The following is a 21,264-nucleotide window of genomic DNA, read 5'->3' as shown; positions in this document are numbered from 1 at the left end:
ACTTTGATTAAAAAGGCAGACTTATGGTCTTTGTTAATGCATGCATTATTTTTAATTATTGATTTATAAATCACCCCTATTACCCTTTGGGGATGTTTTGAAGTGCAACTGTGCTTATTGTTTACTCAAAGATCTGTTGCCGGCATCTAGCACGTCCTGTTTTGGAACAGGGCGACCAAGCAGAAGACGCACCACTTGGTCACGGTCATAACTTTTGCCAAACTGTTCACAGGATTTGTTGGCATTGAATGGAGAACAGGGTGTACGGAGACCTAGCAGAGTGTATTCCTAAAAATGACCGACCATTCCCTCAGAGAGGCACTCTCAGAGCACTCAAGGCCTAGTTTGAAGAAAGCTTTCTTGGGCAAAGAGCTACGAGTACTTCTGCCTTCGATCTGTGAGCTGCTTCTTTCTAATCAATCCCAACTAAGCAGCCCAAAAATGTAGAAAATGAAATACAACCTTCAGTGAGCACACTTTACAGGCTTACCTGTTTTCAGAACAGCTCTCCGATTGCGTCGGGCGAGTTAACGCTAAATGTGAAACCGCAGAAGAAATGGCCAACACTGTGCAGCAGGACGTTAACCCAAGGCCAGACAAGTAAGGGCACCACCTCCAGATCCACACTGTTTTCCAGGTTCAGAATTGGTAGAAGAGCCCAGGGTCAGCTCAGGGCCGGACTGGCGATAGGGGGCATCGGGTGTTTGCCCGGGAGGCTGGAAGGGTGGGAGTCGGTTTTGGAGCGGATGGGGCAGGTTTTGTTATTGAGGGCAATTTAGCACCGAAGCTGCAATATCAGCCCCCAGTAACAAAAGCAGCAGTGCTGGGGGACAGCTTTGTTAGGCAGCTGTATTTTAACGCTTGAAACAATACTTCAGTGAGTGGGGCCTGGCCGGACAAAATTACTAGGGTTACTTTGGGTTCCCAATCCGGCCCTGGCTCGGCTTGATAACAATAATTCTCGGCAGTGTGGCACCTACAGAGTTTTTTGTTGTGTGAAGTCTTCTTAAAGATGCAAACGAGAGAGACGCCAATGTATTTGTGAGACAGGGCATGCTCTCTTCTGGGCAGCACAGCTCACTCACTGCCTAAATGCAGCTCCTTGAAGGAGGAGTGAGCCTCGTCAGGTGATGCATGGGTCTCTGGATGCGTGACTAATGCATTTTAGTGAGGTGATGCAGACACTAGCACTAAAATGAGCTAGTCTAACCCCTGATGTGTGGTACTTGGCAGGGCTGCACACCTGCTCGCTAATTCAGAAATTGATTGGGCAAAGCCTTGGGAAGGCTCATGAAGAAGCATAATACAACTTATCTGTTATCACTTTGAATTTAGGCAACAAAAGTCACAATCATCTTTAGCCAAAAATGGCTTTATTTTAGCTTTCAACAGCTCGAAAATCCTTCACTTCAAGGCATGTGAATGGACAAATGTATTTCCTTTGATTTTTTTTTATAAATGTCCCGATTCCCTGTTATCAAATGTTGGCATGTAGCTATGCCTGAGTGCAAGCCCCCATCCACTAGCTGTGTTTCATCAGAGCCATTTTCACATCCCTAGTGTTTTTTAAGAGCAATTCTGCAAAAGAGAAACAGACAGGAAAAGGCCCAACAAGTCTCACAATGGAACACAAAACAGCAGGTGTATCCTCCTTGCAGCCTGGCAGAACCACAGCCATCACCCCAATCCCACCCCCCGTCCCAGTCCATACTATATGCGGAGGGCCTCCTTGAAAACACAGCTTGAAAATGTCCTGCTCCTATTTTTATTACGAAACACTCCCTCTTCCCACAATAGGCCCCACCTCACAACAAGAATTTCTTTCCTGTTGTGTCCCACGTAGACGCTGTAAGACGTAACATAGAAGCATGAGGAACTGTGTTTAATCCTGTTTAAAAGTAAAAAAACATTTTTTGTTCTCATACCTGTAGCGCATTAGCGCGCATCTTTGTTTTAACCCATTCACACTAGGGGCTGCTTGTCTTGGGTGCAGCGATCTGGTCCAATCCCTGCATCCATGTGCAGGAGCATCCACACGTTGCCGAGGGCTCTGTCAACTCTGTTTTACAGTCGTGAAGTGTTGGCAAGGAATTGTTTGTGAGGGTAGTGGTTGATGGCAGCCACGACAGATGTAGTACCATGGGATTGGCTCCACCTAAAGACTCTGATCAACCACCTGTTAGCTCATTGGTCCCGATTTCTCAGATGTACAAGAAGATGATTCCGATAAATCAATTCCTAGCACAGGATCTAGCGTGGTGGTTAAATGTAGGAAATTAGCAAATAGGTATAGGTAAGGTATTTCAGGGAACTAGTGGCCATAAAGAGATCTCTTCTTCATTTCTCTACTCAAATTCTCCAGAAAATGGTGATAGTGAGATCAGGTAATCATGCGGCAAAAAGCTATATAAACCATCATGGAGGAACAAAAGTAGACTTCTTAAGTTCTCTAGCCTACATTATTGATCTATGGGCAAAATATCATCTGTTGCCCCTTACAGCAATGTATATTCCCGGGGAAGACAACTTCTAAGTTGACTCATTGACTCAATGAGTCAACTTAGAAGTTGTCTCAATGACATTGAGGCACAGCCTGCCATCCTCAGTGAATTTCAGGCCGAGTCGGTCGGCATTCAGTCAAATTGTGGAAATAATGTGGTCATCTGTGGCTGGATCTTTTTGCATCTCGAAAGAATGCCTCATTGCTGAATTAGACATGAGAAATCCTCAGGCATGGTGAGTGGATGCTCTATCCTTAGCACAAGGCAGATTCTAGAGGAGAATGTGTTGATGATTTTGATTGTTCCAACCTGGCCAAGGAGGGCTTTGTTTTCTCTACTGAATCAGATATCAGTACAAAGGGAGTGCCTGTTTGCATCAAATCCCTCCTCAATTCAGCATCCATCTCCAATTCTCGAGATGATGCAAATCCTCAGTCTCTCAACCTGGATATTGAGAGGGGGTTGCCAGAGTTAGGTTGTTCCAAAGAGGTAGCCTTATCCATACAGCAGCCGTGAACACATAAGCTCTGGCTGCTTGTGCAAAACATTGGTGTCATTTTGAGAAATGGTGTGCTGACAAGCAGTTTACAGCACAGATAGTCCAGCCTTTCCAAATATTGGGGTTTCTTCAAGGCGGTTCTAAGAAAGGTTTAACTCCTTCAATATTGTCTTCCCAATGGGCAGCAATAGAAGGGATGGATGCCTCTTCTTTGAATGCAGTACAGATTATTCCCCTAGTAAAGAGGAGTTGAAGTAATTTAGATAAAAAGAACTATGATAGCCCAATGGTTCCTGCATGGGATTTACCTGCAGTTCTACCTGGTCTCCAAAAGTTTCAATCTGAACCATTAGAAACTGCAACTCTTCAATGGCTTACAATCAACGCCTTATTTTTAGGTACAATTACATCCGCAAGACGTATTGGAGAATTGGGTGCACTGTTAGCATCTTATTCATATATCAGAGTTTTTCCTGACTGCGAGGTGCTAAAGTTGGACCCAATTTTTCATCCTAAAGTATACTTTAAATTTCATAAACAACAGGAGCTCATTTTATCAGTCTTTCTCCAAGAGAATTCATTTTGTCCAGGGGGTCTGGATGTGAAAAGGGCTTTTTCAGTTTACTTAGAAAGGACGGAGGACGTACGTAAAACTAATGCATTGTTTGTTGCTTTTGGTCCAGAAAACAGACATTAAAAACCATCTACCTTTACCATTAGTAAGTCAAGCTATCATTGAGGCATATTCTTGTAAAAGTTGTCAGTTCCCTAGCTTAATTCAGGAAAGGTTCCATAAGAAGTATATCCGCTTCTTCAGCAGAAATGAATGGAGTCTTGATGGTGGAAATCTGTAGAGCAGCCACCTCAGCTTCAGAGGATACTTTTGTAAAGCACCACAAACTTGACTTGTCTGATTCACAGAATTTGGGTTTGGGTATTCGCAAATCTGCTCTGGAGTAATAGCACTTGATGTATCCATTTATTTAATTAAAAGCAATCATGAAATTTGATTTCCACATTTTATTTTCTTGTATGTAAGCATTGAGAAATTTAACCTTAGCTTATGTATATCCTCACATAGTATGGGGTGGGACGGGGAGATGAGTTTTGGGGTAATAAATACATTACTTAGCAGTAATCTTCATTACCCGAAACCTTACTACTCCCCGTCCCAATTCAAGATCCCTCCCTCACCCGCCCTGTTGGTCTCTACTCCTCAATGCATCTTTCTATAAAAGCAGTTCTTGTTGTGGGGAGGAGCTTTTGTGGGAAGAGGGAGCGTTTAGTAATAAACATAGAAACAGGACTTTTTCAAGCTGTGTCTACGAGGAGTGTAACTTGAGGCCGCAAGTTCGGAGCCATTGCAAGTCTGACATGATATTCTTCTAAAGATGGCGCATGCACTAAAATGTCATCACTCACATTGATGATGTCTGTCAGCCCAGACAGCACTTCCCGGATAGTGTTTTGAAAGACCTCCGCTGTATTTGTTATTCCAAAGTTTAATCCCTTGTAGCAGCAAAGGCCTAGATGCATTGAAAAGGTTGTAATGTAGGACTTGTGCTCCAACATGAGCTGGTGATATCCAGACCAAAGGTCCATCTTTAAAAAACAGCATGCACTTCTCAGTTCACCCACAATATCAACAGTGGGGGAGAGGTGCCGCTCAGGTTTAATTGCAATGTTTGGGAGGCGCATGACTTTGTACAGTCTAAGTCTGTTTGAGTTTGTGGATCACAACAACCCAAAGGGGTGAGTCCTTCTACTTTTTCGATAGTATTGACTTCCTCTAGTTTCTGCAGTTCAGCCTCCATTTTTGGCCGGAGATGAAATGCTATTCATCTGTGCCACAAGGCAGTCGCCTGCTATGAGTGGTCTACGTGTAACTTTTGCCATTTTCCCTTTTAGGATCCCTATACCTCAGAATAGTTCATGTAACTCTTCAAGAACGCTGTCCAATTTGGGGGCATGCACTCGGTAGGCAAATTGCACTAAACAGAGTCTTTCCACCACCTGGCAGCTCAGCAACATGCCCACCCCTCGTTGGGTGACATACACTTTGGCGGGAGTGGTGACTTTGTAATAAACATGCCTAGCAGTGGCAACGGTTCAGAATGACCATAGGATCTCACACTGGCTCTTACTGGTTTGAGGGTCGGCTGAGTGTTTAGTGTCTCACATGTCTCTTTAGTCATTACATTAATGGAAGGAACTGTGTTTGTGATGGCAGTCAGGGCTTTGACACTTAGGAGGTAAACATGTCTCAAGTGAACTTGGTCAATGGTATATTCTTTGTGCACTGTGTCGTCCTGTCTATCATAATTCATATCATCCTCCATCACCTCGCTCAGGGGATTGACTGTGTTGTTCAAGGTCTTTCCTGCAGCTGTCTTTGGGGTGCAGGTTGATCAGCAGACTCTTGCAAAGTGGTTCATTCTCTTGCATCACACACCCATCTTTTCACTGGCTGTGCATGCTATTTGGTGGTGGAACTTGTCTCCAGTGTATTCACAGGAGCATCGGGGTTACTGCCATTTTTCTTCTTTCATCTGGGGATTAAACTTCATGATCTGGTTGGCTGTCTCGCTCTTCATGTGCTTGTGCAGAGCTGCTTCCATGTGCGACACTCTCTTTTTTGAGAGTCTTATCAGCAAGCTAGTGTCAGTATGTCCTGCAGGGACTTCCCTCATTCCTGGAGTGTTTTCTCCCTTAGTTAGGCCAATGCTCAGCCCTGAATGAAATGCGCCCTGATCTCTTCTGTTTTGTCTCAGAAGTTGCACATGCTCGCCAGCTCTTTGAGACAAGTGTAGAAAGCATCCACAGACTCCTTCACAGCTTACCATGCCTGGGGAAGTAAGAATTGTTCGTAATCAGTGTTGGCAGTGAGTTCAAAATGTTCTTTCAGTGCCACGACGATGGTAGCATGGTAGCATACGTGAGCGGGGGCAGTTTCTGGAAGATTGTGTGACAGTTTGTTGATGTCTTCTACTGCTAAGTTGAGCAGCAAAGGTCGCTTTTGATTTTCTTCCACCTCTATGGCAGCAAAATACATCTCCAACCTCTCCATCAACAGTTTCCATTGGGGTGCTTGAGCCAATGGTGGCCCTGAGATGATGAAGGGATCAGTTGCTTAGATGGTCGCCATCCCTTCAGCTTTCTCTGGCCCACCTGTACCTTTCAGTGCTTACAGCCACTTTAAAGTTAGTCCAGGTGACCCTTCTGCCCTCTCAAGGGAATGATGTGGGCATTCTTTGATGCCTTCCATTTTATTGGGTGGGGCGGGCCTGGCTGCAGCCCTGGACATTAGCTGCCCCACGGCAGTGTTGCTGCGCTTGGGTACCAGGCATGTGTTTGCAACATTGTTCTCCTTCTCTCTTCCTCTCTCCAGGGCTCGTGCTTAACTCAGATGTTTGCCCTACTACCGTGAGAAGTCCATCCTCTCAGGCCACCCCACAGGCCTGTTTCACTGCCTTGGTGAAAATGTGGACTGCTCTGGCTGGCTGCCTTACTGCCTATGTCCTCCATGTGTGTTGTGAACTCGTGTACCCCAATAGTGGGTAACCCGTCTGATCACACAGTATGCTAGGGCACGGGATTTGCTCCATTCAGATTGGCTGCTGCTGTCTCCTCGCTATAAACACGGCCGGGTGTGTTTTATCTCACCGCTCCGTCTGCATCCCGGTCGCTGCGCTGGGTCTCCTTCTGGGGACCCTATGCTTGGGTTTTCCTAATGCAGTTGGGCGGTGCTGGGGTGCAAGTGCACTGGCACTGTCTGGCAGAGATCAGGAGTCGCATCTCCACATGCTTTTTAGGCGCAGGTCACATGACCTTGTCACCAATTATGTGGTGTCACAGTTGGTGTATCACCAATGCTGAACACATTGACTAGCACTAATGATTCAACATACTGTGGCCCTGAACGCTGGGTTCCCAGCCTTTTTATTAACCTTCTACACAAAACTAGGGCCAAACCATTACAGCAATCCCTTTGGGGTTACTGGGGTACACCTCTGCCTCAGTATGACTGCTTCCATTTTGGCCGCAACAACACTACAGTTAACTTTGGCTTAGCTTTGTCATTACATCTGGTTAAGTACAACTAGAGGAAATAATGTTGGGCAAGGTTGGGACAAGAACATTCACAGTTTTCAGAATGCCTTTGACTCTGCCTGAATCGTCAGGGGTATTTAGAACCAAATATATTGTGGGACTAAATATTGTGTCAAGAATATTAAGGGCGAAAATATAGTGAAGGTAAGTTTCTATAGGTAAGCAACGTTTTACTATATATACCTCCACAATTAAGTACCTTGACAATATACATTTTCTGAAGGTATGTAGATCTGGAGTTAAGAATAGTAAACCTATACTTACCTATTAGCACTTACCTTGTCGATATTTTGGTCCTCGATATTTTTGACACAATATTCGGTCCACACGATATTTTTGGTCCGATACCTCCTCAGGAGTCTTTGGGTTGCTTGCTTCAAGGGCATTGAAGGTGAGAACCAGTTGTGGACACAGCTAAGGTCTCACAGGGACCTGCTAACTAAAACTCAGCGCATCATATCAGGCATTGGAAAGAACATTTTGGAAGCGTAGTTCGGATAATGGGGAGTGGATACTCTTTCAAAGCACCTGCTCTACCTCTCCCGGTGAGACTTCACCATCACACTGCACTGCATAGGAAAGCTTGTAAACTGTTAGTGCCAGTAAGGGTACCTTACAATTACTTTACATATATTAAATTGTTTGCCAGAGGTCGAAGTGCACAAAAACGTATGGGAACTGTGATCTTGAGTACAATGGGGGCAGGGTCAGTGAGTTTGGGGGCGTGGCTAAAATCAACAAAATATTTTGAACTAAATTTGCTGGCCTCCCACCAAATATAATGCCCACATCTTAAATGAGAAGTAAATGCAAGTTAAATTTATTTGTGGGAAATACGTTGTTCTGGGATAGCTCAGTTGGATACTGTAATTTAGGGGTCTCCAACCTTTTCTATAATAAGAGCTACTTATGCTCAATCAAAATCATCCCAAGCTACTAATATTTTTTTGTAATAATGACCACATCAGGCTAGATTAAAATGGTAGCCCCACCCCCTTTACAATATTACTGGCAGTCATCACCTCAGTGCAGGGATGCCAGAAATGATCACTTCAGTGCATCCAACAAGTTTGGCACAAGCAATGTAAAAAAGACCTTGTAAATTTGGAATTCCTTTACATGGGTAATACAGAACAAGCATAGCTAGAACCCCTGGCACCAGGGTCAAGGTCATATTTCATCCAGTGCCACATGATTCATTGCATAAATAGCAGCTTTAAAGGTATTTTGGAAATTCAACCACTTTTCTCTAAACACGCTTATGAGGTCTGAAAATAGACACATTTTCGTCTCAGATGCCCACTTTTTAATTTTGTTTTAGATTAACAACAAAGGAGAAGTTTAAGATTAGTGTAAGGGAAGTGCCAGAGATACATTTAGGGTAAGAATATGGGCAAGTGTAAATGAGGCAGCCCCCTTCCCAAAATCATTTGATGCTGTCAGTGCTCTGTCATCAACCCAGACACTGCACCTATCCCTTTTATGATATGAAGTACTCAAAGGGTTACACACGGTGCATTATAAAACTACCACATAAATAAGGCAAGGAGTTAGGGGTAAGCTTAGTGTTGGAGTTAAGGTAATGGTTAAGGGAAATGGATGAGGTAAAAACGAAAAGGTAGTAGTGTCAATGGAATGCCAATTTAGTGCAGTAGTAAACAGGTAGTGGTCAATGAGTTAATTGTAGAATAGGCACTGACCTAGATCCTCTCACCTGTACCACCCAGCAGAAGAGCAAATGCAACAAACGCTGGAATAATGGTATTCCACCAGTGGTATAGCTAGAGCTTCTGGCGCCTGGGGCTATCCCTCAGATTGCCGTCCATGGCAGGTAGCGGAGGGGTGGGGGGGATGCTGGGTAAAAAGAACGGTGAGCACTTGAAAGAGGTCCAAGAGACATGTGGTATCGCCGCTAATAGTTACCTCGACCATGCAAGTTACATGCACATACAAGACACGGGCCAAGGCTACACAGTTGAATACACCGGCAGTACAAAGACATACAATTGATGGACGGATTGCAGAACAAATCCAAACATTCACCCCCAGTCAAGAGATCTGAGTTAAATCCATCATTCTTTTGCTCACCATGCAACCCCAGTTTAGACTTGGTCATATGCAAATCAAGACTGATTTGCATATGGCTTGGTTCAAACTGGAATGGCACAGGGAGCAACAAAACGAAGGCTTTAGGCCCAGATCTCTGTACTGGGGTGAATGTATGACATTGTTCTGCATTCTGTCCATCAAATGTTCTTTTTGCAATAGTAATATAGAAGTACAGAGGTATCAAGGTTGACTTGTTTGCAATCTCGGGTATATTTAACCAAACATATGACCAGAGCTGCGCAGTGGCAATGTGTTGGTCTGAATAGATGTTATTACACCTTCCTAAATTGAGGCTAGTAATAACTCATCGAATTTGTTTCTGCTTTTAGCACTCCTCAGAACTTTGAGTTTTAAAAAGTTCATGATTGTGTTGTATGACTGTCAGATGCTTGCTAACTAACATGATTTCAGATCTGCGCTGTGTTTATTCGCAATCGTGGATGCTACTCTCTCGGTGATGGCTCACACAAATGACTGGACACTTTCACTTTCATGCAAACTGTGTCCCCTGTCCAGCTTGCTGACCTGATTTCCCACAACTTGCTTTTGGCTTTTTGTTCTTGGGAGATTATTGATGCCTGAGTTGCTCACTGTCGAGCCATTGTCTCCGGCCTGGATCAGGCTTGCCCTCACAGCAGCTCACTTGTAGTCAGTGTCCAAGGACAGTCAAAACCTTGTCTCGTTGCAAACCATTGCAAAGCTGTAAGTTCAGGAATCAGATGTCAACTTAAAGTTTTAAGGTGCCGCCTTTGTGCTTAGGCCTCACCGCACCAGCTGCCCAATGTAACTAACTTGTGTGGTGACCAGCTGCCCAATGTAACTAACTTGTGTGGTGTGCGGAGCAGGCCCTTTTCTTTTCCTGCTGTTTGGCCCGGCCTCTGATACGAAGCTCCCGACCTGCCTTTCATTCCCATGATGCATGTGGCCACATCACGATGTCATCATTTGTACGGAGAGACTCCGGCTTCTTTGTGCCTCAGCCCGCAATTGGGGGCCGCAATTCCCCTTCTCTCATGTGAGCGTGGTGTAATCTCTTGCCAGGTCCGTCAGCGCGTGGTGGTGGCTCGGGTCACTGCTGCATTTTAACAGTAGTGCGCAGGGGCTGGCCAAAAATGATGCCCAGGGCTGTCATTCGTAGCGCTTTTGCGCACTACATGATTGACGGCCCTGGGAACCACATGCAAGGTTACGCCTCGCTCTGCACCACCACCACTATGCTAGGTGGTGCGTGCGTGCCCTGCAGCCAGTGCGCTTGCAGTTACGTAACTGCACGTCACATGTGTAGACAGGGCTCCTCAGTGACAGACTCAGCTGCATGTGTGGGGGTGGGTGGTGGGTCGGTGACGTGTGTGTCAGTGTCCCCAAATAATAAACGCTGCCGCCATGTGCCACTAGGGTCGTGCAACCGCCGGCCGCGCTACCGCCCCAAAATAGTGCCGCCTGGGGCGGGCCGCCCCCACCCAGCTACGCCACTGCATTCCACACTGTTCCCATCAGGGCCAGTCTAGGAACCCAAAGCAGCCCTGGCAATGTTGTCAGACCAGCCCCCTGGGTGGGGGATGGGGGAGTGCAAATGTGAAGCACTGCTACTTTTGTTACTGGGGGCCGATATTGCAGCATCGCTTAGTGGCGTAAAGGAAAATTGAGGGGGCCCCCTTAAAAGTACATGAAGGGGCCCCCTCCGGACTCAGTCAGGAGCATTCAGGCCAGGGTGCTGTGCTGAGGGGGCCCCCTGGAGCTCGGGTACTCCCGCACCACGGGGGCTGCGGGGGCCTATGTTATGCCACTGCAGAACCGGCCGCCTCCCTTCCAGCCTCACGGGGACTGCCCACTACGGCCAGTCTGGCCCTGCTTGCCATTCATCAAATGATAAGCATTGATAAGCAACAGCAAATAAATAACACTGAAAAGAGAAGCGAGAATATTGTGGTGGAGTAGATACTTCCTCTTAAGGCATGTAATACACATTTCTTTTATAAAGAGAAATTAAGGTAAGCAAATTTGTTAAAACTCCAGTTTGATGGCCCACCCTGGTTCTTTGCAGGCGAAAGTGATTGCCCATTCCTTGCTCTCATGGAGGCGCCAGGTACTGACGAGGCTGTGTTGGTGCAGATGTAGCCATTACCCCCCCCCCCCCCTTTGGTTTTGCTAGTAGTTTTGTGGCCCTTTTGCCCCATCATATCCACCTCTGCAGCCTGCCCTCCCAAGGAGCATCCTGCCAGGACCTCACTCACCTGAAGGGCAGGAGCTGGCTGGCAGGGTAGGACAGGAGCAGCTGATGCCCAGGGGCCATCAAAGGGGGATCACCTGGATTATCTTGCCTGGACTGTGCAACCCCTGCTTCTGTGCCACACAGGATTGCTGAAACCTGCATCAAGCTATTTTAACTTTTGATAAGATATGTTGCTTGAAAATCCTAGAATTGGCTAATCACTGAAAGCTGATGATATAGTTACCACAATCAAGGGTACTCCTTTTATTCACTCCAAATTAATAAAAGGCTGAAATGATTCATACATGGGTGGCTACTCATACACAGTTCCACTTAGCTGTTTCACCTTAACCAACTGAGCTATCTTACTGAAGAATGATGCCTGTTTTATTGGCCACTGAGATTGATTTCAACATAAACTCCCTTTCTGTGCTCCGAACAGCCTCATCTTGCTGCCGAACCTTGGGATCTGACGATTTTTTTCCCCCAAATATAAATCTGCTCATTTTTAGAAAATCAAACAGGAAACATAAACATCTACTTGGCTGCCTCATACATGTTAGCCCTAATCAGTCATTAATGAGGAAAAAAAGTTTTTATCACGAAAAGACCAAATGGAACGTAGCTTCTGGCAGTGGGTGACAATACAGGGGGTGTCAATTGAAGATGCGAAGTCTGGTTTGAGATTGAAAGTTTGGAATTAGAAAAGAATACATTTTCACCACCTGAGGAAGATTTCAGAAAGCAAAGGAGAATATGCCAGAAAATGTCAGTACTCAGCTTGACCGTGGTGGAATACAGAAAGCATTACTGAACGCACATCTCAAAGTCTATGGTGATTTTCTACTTGAGGGAAATTAGCACTTTTGAAAAGTATACTGGGAATCGAAGTGCTACATTGAGATGGAGGATTGACATATTGGGACACAAGAGTACACAGATCAGAGAGAGATTGAAAGAAGAGACAGAATCAGTAGCGGCTGTTGACCCATAAAAATGGTGCGTCGACATAAATACAATAACAAAACATAGAAACAAATAAACAAATACTTAATATGGAAAAAAAATGTCTCACTAACCTGAGCCTGCAGCACATCCTCAGTGTTCTCGAGTCCCCGGCTCCAGATTCCTCCAAGTGCAAGGTCCCACAGCTCTTTCAGGTCCTTGGCCAATCCAGACACTGCTCTCATGCTTCATAAGAGAGTTGTCTGGATTGGCTGGAGCAGGCTGACTCAGCGCTCCGAAGATCACTGAAGGCCTGTGTCTTCTCTCCAACCTAGTTGTCCAAGACAGCTAAGTTGGAGAGGTTAAAATGCGCATGTTGGTTTGGCCGTAGCAAGGTATCCGGCCAAACCGACATGCGCAATTCACACTGAAAGGGCCACTCATCATTGCTGCCAATCAGCAGCAATGACGCACTGGCCCTGTCTTGCCCTCTCCGTTCGCAGAAAGCCAGAAAGATAAAATGGTAATAAAATCATTTTATTACCATTTTATTTTTCCAGCTTTCTGTGAAGCAGTGTGTGTGGGGCAGCGCGCCTCCGCTCCCATGGAGGAACCACCTCTGGCCACAGTAACAGTAGAAAAGTCTAGAGGTGGGTGGATTGAAAGAGAAACACAGCTAGAGATAAAAAGTGACAGAAGTCTTTTAAAGGGACGAGAAAGCGATGACCCATGATATACAAATGTGTGCGACATGGAAAGGAACGGTAAGTTAAAGCAAAGAGCATTTACATACTTAGCACTAGTAAAAACCCTGCTGGAGAGGGGGCTAAAATGGGTGTTCATCTCACCTGCGAAAGTGCAAAAATCTACATCTGGTCTCGGCTGATGCTTCCTGGCTCTGGGTCTTGCAGATGTAGCAGTGTTCAATTCCTTCTGGGAGTTGTATGCAGGGGACACTCTGCAGGGTGACATGAGTTTGATCCCCGGATTTTGTCACATACACATCTGCAAGAAAAAAACAACTTCAGGCTTTGCTCCCAGGACTGATGTTTAATGACTCTGCAGCTACAGCTAGGCCTTCTCATGTCTCCTGTGGACTGTAATTGAGTGAGAAAATAGGTCCAGCTCAGGTAGAGCTCTTTTTTGCTTTTGCCTTCTTTACTCTGCTTTCACACTCTCTGAGGATAAACCTATTTACTCTCCTCTTCCCTTTCACATTACTGATTTCCCCTGTCCTTTGCTCTTTCTGTATATCTCCTTATCACTCTCCATAACCAAATGCTTGCTACAGTATTCTTTTTTTTATAATCAGTTTTTTAAAATTTTAATGCAAACATTACAATTAGGGCTTCCGGTTTTATGGTATTTATTTTTTTAACATTTCCGTCTGTATTAATCCATATTTCTTTTTTGGCCATCTTATTGGTACTTATCCATATTTATTTTGTGTTTTGAGAATAAATGGAGCTGTAAAATGTGATATTTCCACATTTATGAAACTCTTGGATGTGCACCTATACATGGATGTCTGTCACGTTTAAGCAAATTAAGCAGCCACATATATCAAAACACTACACTCACAGGTACATATTAGTTCTATACTACGAATATGTGTTAACATATGTGTGTATTTAAGGAAATTTCATGCTACATCATACATGTTGTCTAACTCTCTATGCTGTCTATCTGATCAACTGTTACCTGGAATTCATGAAAGACAGCATGGAGAGTCTCTACCAAGAAGAACCATTTTCAGTATTTTTTCGCTTTTAAAAATAAATACAGACAGGAAACACATTGCTTTCTGCCTGTATTTATCTGTAAAAATCAGTAAATACGGAAAACCAGAAGCTGTAATTACAATACAGCCACAAACAAGCATGATAAAGTACTTTTCAACCCACTGTATGGTTTGTGCTAGCTGTATTGTCTCAGCCACAACACTAAGAAGCGCATATGCATCTCCACCTGACAAGGCTAGTAGCTTGAGGTCCCCCTTCCTATTCCACTTGACTCAACCATTTGCCCACACCCTGTTGTCCATCTGCGGGCAGTCCTGTGCTATAAACACCTGTTTCTCTTGAATCGCACACCAGTCCAGGCCTCTGCGCCACTGTGACACTGGGGGTGAGGTGGGCTGTGTCCATTTGGTGGCTATGCCTCTTTTCGCTTCCATTAAGGCTGTGCCCAGGAATGCTTTATCGGCTCCTGATCCTCCCACACCCTCTAGTACCCCCAGGAGAAAGGCCACAAAGAACCTCCCAGCACCACACCTCAGTAAGTTCTGTGGCTATAGTGGTCCAGTATCGTCCTATCACCGGGCATGCCCACACCATTGTGCTACAGTACTATCTTACTATTAACTTGTAAAGTGATCATGTCCTCAATATTGACTCCAGACATATTATCAAGGTGGGTACCTGAAGTGGAGTATAGATTTAGTATTCTCACCTCCACATCTGTTGACCTGGATGATAGGTAGGTAGTTGATATTGTGGATACAATATCTTTGCAAGTCAATATTAAAACCACTAAATACGGGGATAACACCTCCAGACCATTCTCTGTTGAGTCATTTAAAACTGCTGTTGATCAGTAAACTGGGAAGTGAAGTTGTGGAAATAATTATGTCAGAAAATATTTTACTTCCCCTGGAGGGGAGAAACTTAGGTGTGACTGCCTAGATAGTATGAGAATAGTAAAAGAAACAATTTGGTGAAAAACAAATTGATGAATGAAAGCCTTCAAGAAATGTTTGGTTGAAAGGCCATTCGGGCAAATAACTAAAAGGATGAAAAAAAGGAAAATGTGGAATCAAATCTGAGGGTTGATGACAACTTTAAAAACACATGGCACCAAACAAGATTCAACAATTCCCAAAATGGAAAGCGCTGAAAATGAAGGTCGTTTTAAAAAAATCGGAACAAAAAAAAAGTTCAGAAAAAAACAAACAGCTTCAGGTCCCTGGAGTTTTTTTCTGTTTTTATGGCTGGCAGTGTTGCAGCATGAGTGGTAAGAAAAAAGGGTCTGGGAAATGGTAACAGGTGGCAGAGAAGCATAGTTGGGAGGTTACTAAAAAGCAGGACATGGTTACCAGCTTCTTAAAAAATGTCAGTCTGGGAAAAGAGAAACAGAGGGAAGAAAAAGAATACAAACGAAAAGAGAGGTGTGGAGGTAAGCACAAGGGTATCTCCTCCAGCCACGAAAAGCCAACATTGGTTATATGTCACAATATTGTATCCGAAATACAGACTTGTTCAATTATTGCATTCTCTACAGTTATCATTCGAAGTGCCCCATTATTTCGGATGGATACATTAATGAGAGTTATTGGGCCCACTGCAGTGATAGGGTCAGTGGAACAACCAAGGACCGGTCTTATCTCCCATGGAGCTTTCAGGTGTTCCAAGGGAAAATGCAGAAAAGAATGGTGAATTACTGTGTGAATTGGTTCCTGAAATTACTGATTCTCCCAATATTTCCCAATTTCTGTGGAATTAAAGGAATCCCCGGTAATGCCAACTCCAGTGGTGGAGATTTACCAAATGTGGGTCCAAATCTCAGAACGAGAAGTGTGGCTCAATGATTAGAGCGGCAGACCCTGATGCAGAGATCTATCCTGGGACCAGGGTTCAATTCCCCGCCTCGGCGGGTGCTGGGCTAAAAAATTCTCGCCTTGGTGCCTATTCCAATCATGTAGTCCCACTCTGCAACTCTGGGCAATAGCTTGCTTAATCTCCACAACAGCCCCCACAACGCTAAGGATGCCTGGCCTCCACCTTGGGGGTGCCCAGGAGTGGACGCCTCACAGGGAAAGCCAGGATGGGGTCCACAGCGGTATTCGTACAAGCGCCTTGAGACCCTTGCGGGTGAGTAGTGAGCTATGCAAGTATCAAAATTTACAATTTAACGAGGCAATGCACAGTCAAGTTAAGAATATGTAGGGAAGCACAGATTTACTAGTTTAACTCCATATCCTAACACTATGGTGATCTTTGATACTGTGAATGTGATATTGTTACGGGTTGATATTTCAAGTGCAGTATTGTGATCCCATCCAACAACATTCAGAAGGAAGGTGGGTGCGATAGGAGAATGAATTGAGCCAGAAGAAGAGAAACAAAACAAGGAGACGAGATTCAGAAGGCCTTTCTGCCAGGGCGGACTGAGCAAACACAATAGGACGAAGGCCAGACAAGACAAGCTGCACGAGAAACATTGGAGTACCTCCAGAACCCCTTCAGGGCCGCTTTGCTCCAGGTATTAATTTCCTTCCTTCCTAGCATGTCTAAAAGTAAACATTTGTCTAAAACAGCATTGTACAGAACACATTCTCCGCTGCAGGCCTGGCCTCCAAGTCACCGTAGAAACGCTGGACCTCACAAATATATCTGCACAGCTTATGTTCACATTGTGCAGGGAGGCTCCAGGGACAATTCAAGTTGATTGCTCAAAATGAAAGGGGCAGCTGAAGAGACATCATGCAATCTTTGATATCTGTAACATTACACGAAGAACCACCATTTGACCTTTAACCCGGAATCGCCCCAGGAAGCAAGGTCACATGATCAATTCATATAACAAAACAACTTACAAACACAAATGTCTATTTTATATAGCAATTTGGAAGCATTTCATTTTAGAGCATGAAAATGTATGCATTCGTCAGAAGAGGACGATAAGGAGCCACAAAGGGTAGAACTTCACTGGCAATTGAAATTATTTATATCTCAAACAGTCGTGATTTAAGGGTTCCACTAAGGTCTATCTCAAAGAGAAAAAAGTTATGGGTTAATCACAGAGATATGCACAGAAAATAGATTTTGTAAACAAGAGTGGTTATGTTTCCCTGTATTAATTAATATTACCCATACATTGAATGTGAACTATATTGTTAGCTTAAATTATTTCTTATCAATGTTAATACATTTTGATTTATAATCACTTCTAAGGCCCTGTCAATCATGCCTAGCCCAGAAATTAAAGTGTTGCTCAACTACATGATTTTTCATGTTTTCACAATAATGAAACATTAAAACAAGTTGTTTAAAATGTGTCTTTGTTTCATTTCACTTGTTTTAATTTCGTAAGACAAATGGGCATTCTACTACTGAAAATCTGTATTTCCCTTGACTGAAAAGTCCCAGAAGGAGCGGCAGAAAGCATTGCTCATCAGGACACTGTCCTCCTTCTGTCCGAGGTACTGCTTTTCCCACCGCTGAGGCCAGGGGTTGCAAGAGCAGTGCCTGGTATGACATGGGGCAAGCCTGGGGTAGCTGCTACCTTGACAACCCCTAAATGAAGTCCATGCGAGTGACAACCAGCTGGGGCCAATCGAGAGAAACCTAGCCAGGCCCTCTGGCTTTTGTCTGCCTTTGCTCCCCACGTGGGAGGTAACAATGAAATGTGAGAAATGGGGGCAAACAGTGCTACGGGCCAGCTAAGGAAGGTACTTAACAAACAGAATTTCGAGATAAAAGGCATTCGCAAAGTTGGTTTCTTTGCTAGAGGAAATAGGTTTGAGCAAAATGCGTTTACCAAATCTGTATTCAACCAGGTGTTTCTCCTGATAGATCACCAACAGACACTGCTGCTCCAAAATCGATGTGACCACTATTATAACTCTGCTAATTTCATTTCTAACATATAGTACCTTGAAGTGCCCTGCATCGGTGCCTTAGAAATCAAAAATACATACTCTGCCTGAAAACTAGGCTCAACAGCTGCCCTCTTGTCCTTCTATTCACTCAGAGCCATGCTATGAACGAACACTAGGTGTCGCTGTTGCATTAATAACAGTACGCTCCTCAGTCACTGTCATACTATCACTGGTCACGGTATGTCACTGCAGCACCAGTTGGGCTGCTCCTAGCCTCCTTGTTCTAGTTTGTAACTCAGAATTACGGTTCAAAAAAACATCTCATTATTCCCTCTACATCTGGAAGTGGCCATCTCTGAGAGTCTGACCATCAGCTCTCTCCTCGAAATCTTTCACTGAATGTTCATGTCTCTCCTCTAGTCCTCCTCATTCTTACCTGATGCCCATTCGGCAGGTCCTGGGGTCTTACTGTTCTGGTTCCCCTGGCTGCAATATTCCCGTGCGTACCCTAATCAGATGAAGTGGCTCGAAAGGGTGAGATCGGATTAGTCATTAAAATCATCTGACCACTGTCGAAATCCAGAACACACATAAATATGATAGAGAGATCAGATTCTTTCTGCAAAAACTCTGTAACCGCAGGGCTAGCTCTGCTGTCTAAGGCCCGAACCTTTGTCACCTAAGGTATGGCTCTTTTTTTCCTCATGCCTAGGCCTGCAACTTCAGGAAATCCCCTGGAATATCTAAAACTAAAAGAACTATAACCTGAGCTGACTCTGTGCAGCCTGAGAGCAGCTCTGCTGTTTAAGGCCCAAGGCTGTAAGAGCTGTGTGACTTTAGCCTAGGGATAGCTTCACTGCCTGATCTCTCCTCTGTATCTCTAAGCAGAAGAGCATGTGAGGGACCTACCCAACCCCTTCTTAATTACCCCAACATGGCGTGCACACGAATGATCCGGCTTATTGACTTCCGGCTCTATTTCAGAACTATCTGTTGAGCATTTTCACTTCCTAGCTAACATCCCAGAATGCCACGCATTTAGAGGCGGCTTTCAGCCGCGTGTATTGCTCTAGAGGGACAAATAACACAGACAATAATTGAGTAAAATAAATATTGCTCAGTTTTCATCGCAGCTGTTGAGAGTACTTCTAATATTGACCACGCCTGTGTTCTGAAGTCGTTGTATGTCCGGTCTGAAGTAATTACCAATAATTTGTATTATTCAGATATTCAAGTAGAACAACAGGCAGCCATGACTCGCTGATTGGTTCCCATGGTAACGGCGCTGGTGGCCGCGCGCTCGCTGGAAAGTACTGAAGCTCTTTCAGTTTCTCTGCAGTACGAAAACCCTCGGGAGGGGCATTCACTTCTGCGTGGACTTGGCTCGGGTGTGCCCCAGCTCTCTGGAACAAGGGCACAACAAGAGGGCGGGAACATCTGCCTCCCCTCGCCCTTACAGTGTGACATTCCGCCACCCACTCCTGCAACAGAGAGCGTGTGTTTTTGTGTTCAAATGAAGAGTCCTTGCCAACGACCTCTGAGACTGTGTGTGTCTGTGCACGCGCGCAGCACTGGCGTGACCCCTGGGAAGAGAGCTATGACAAAAGTAGAGGGTCAAACCACTGTGACTTTCTAAATCCACAGGCCAGTCTTTCTTCTACCTCCATTTTATTTTCCTTTGTGGGGAAAGGGGGTGTATCAAACCTGTTCATGTTGGCCTCGGGGCGACAAGACCATTTGTAGGGGCGGAGTTTTTTTTATTGAAGTTCTGATCCAGAGGTGCTATTTCAGGGGGAAGATGATATCACATCTCGGCTTCCTTCCTCCCCCTAAGAAACTTTGTTCTTGGCTTGAAATTGTGACTGCCCACACTTGTAAGCCAAGAATGAGCGCGGGAAGCCTCTTGGTAATTTGGCCACCCATGAAGCGCACCACTCCAAGCAGCGCAAACCCTCTTATGCCTCTTTCCGTGTGACTAACCAGCAGAGCTTTCCCTTCACTATAACCAGGGCTTTAAGTGTGTGTGTGGGGGGGGGGGGGGGCTGTGGGGGTCTGAGCAACCCCAGTTTTTTGGGGGGGGCCTTTAAAGGGGTCTCTAAGGGGCTCCATTTTCGGGCCTCAAAGGTCAAAGGTAGGGTGACCAGACGTCCCGGTTTCTGTTGGTGTTAACTATGCAGTCTCAGCGAAATTGCTGGTTACTACTGGGATACCAAGTAACACTTACTTGAAATTAGACCGTTTCCCTTAAGTGTGTAATAAGAGAATAATTAAAGAAAAATGGGAAGGAATGGACTGCAAGTGCTCACTTAAAGCCAGCTCAACAAACTTTGGGCAAATTTGCACCGATTACTGTGGAATTTCTCTCGGTGATGGTTAAGTTTGCTCCAGTCTTGAATTGGCATTTTCTCCAAACAACTGTCGGGAAATATCCTCTCCTAAGTACACTGTAAGTTTTTTTTTTTTAACGGAGTTTTATATAGCGCGAACTTGACCCTATTCGGGTATCTGAGCGCTTTACATAATAGCACCAGTTGCGTTACATGAGGATACAATCATTTTTTTGTAGTTGGTACTTAATAAATATACCTTTTTGTCTATTTTATTATCCTTTTCTGGATGTGACTTCATGATTTTCTTAAGCACACAATGCTAGTTATCTTGATTTAGACCACTACTCGGATAGGCCACACCCCTTTAAGACATTTGTCACGCCCCTTTTAGAGCACCCTCAGTTTTTTTTTCCACTTAAAGCCCTGACTATAACAATACACATCACCAGCATGAATGGCCATGGGGGAGAAGGAGCCCTCCCATCACAAGGGATCGGAGAGTTTTGCTATCAGGAAGCAGATGCAGCAAGGAGAGACTTCCTGCTCATGTGGTTTTGCAGGAGAGCTTGAATGTTGGTGGTTTTCCTAAAACTAAACTTGAGCAAGTCCACAGGGTAGGGGAAAAGTAGGGTTTCAGGGAATCTCAAAGGACCTCCTCCCGTGAGGGCTGGTCTCTGCCTTCTTCCAAATGCTAACAGGAGATGTCACTGGGCAGATACCCACAGCATGGCCATGGTCTGCACCAGGGTGCGGGTGCACGCCATTACAAACCAGGGACTTTTGCCCTTTTGTTAATCTAACAACAGGTTCCTGGGTGAAGGCCCCTTGTCTCCTGGGGTTGAGTCCATTTAGGGAAAAACTGGGGAAAGTGCCTCGCCAATCAGCATTCCAGAGCAAGAGAGACCCCTCATCTAAAAGAAAACTGCCAGACCCCCTCATCATTGGAAGGGGGGATTGGG

General features: G+C 44.9%; 1 protein-coding gene across 2 annotated transcripts in view; it reads right to left on the bottom strand.

Moving 5' to 3' along the window:
• HR (HR lysine demethylase and nuclear receptor corepressor) overlaps window positions 1–21,264 on the bottom strand; it is a 388,960-nt gene that overhangs the window by 200,529 nt on the left and 167,167 nt on the right. For both annotated transcript variants that reach the window (XM_085633820.1, XM_085633818.1), the window contains one exon: window positions 13,225–13,381. In XM_085633820.1, coding sequence (XP_085489946.1) covers window positions 13,225–13,381 — 157 coding nt within the window. The remainder of the gene's footprint in view (window positions 1–13,224; window positions 13,382–21,264) is intronic.

This window comes from Triturus cristatus, chromosome 11 (assembly GCF_964204655.1).
Source record: "Triturus cristatus chromosome 11, aTriCri1.1, whole genome shotgun sequence".
NCBI classification, from domain to species: Eukaryota; Metazoa; Chordata; class Amphibia; order Caudata; family Salamandridae; genus Triturus; species Triturus cristatus.
This window is presented reverse-complemented; position numbering and strand designations above follow the sequence as displayed.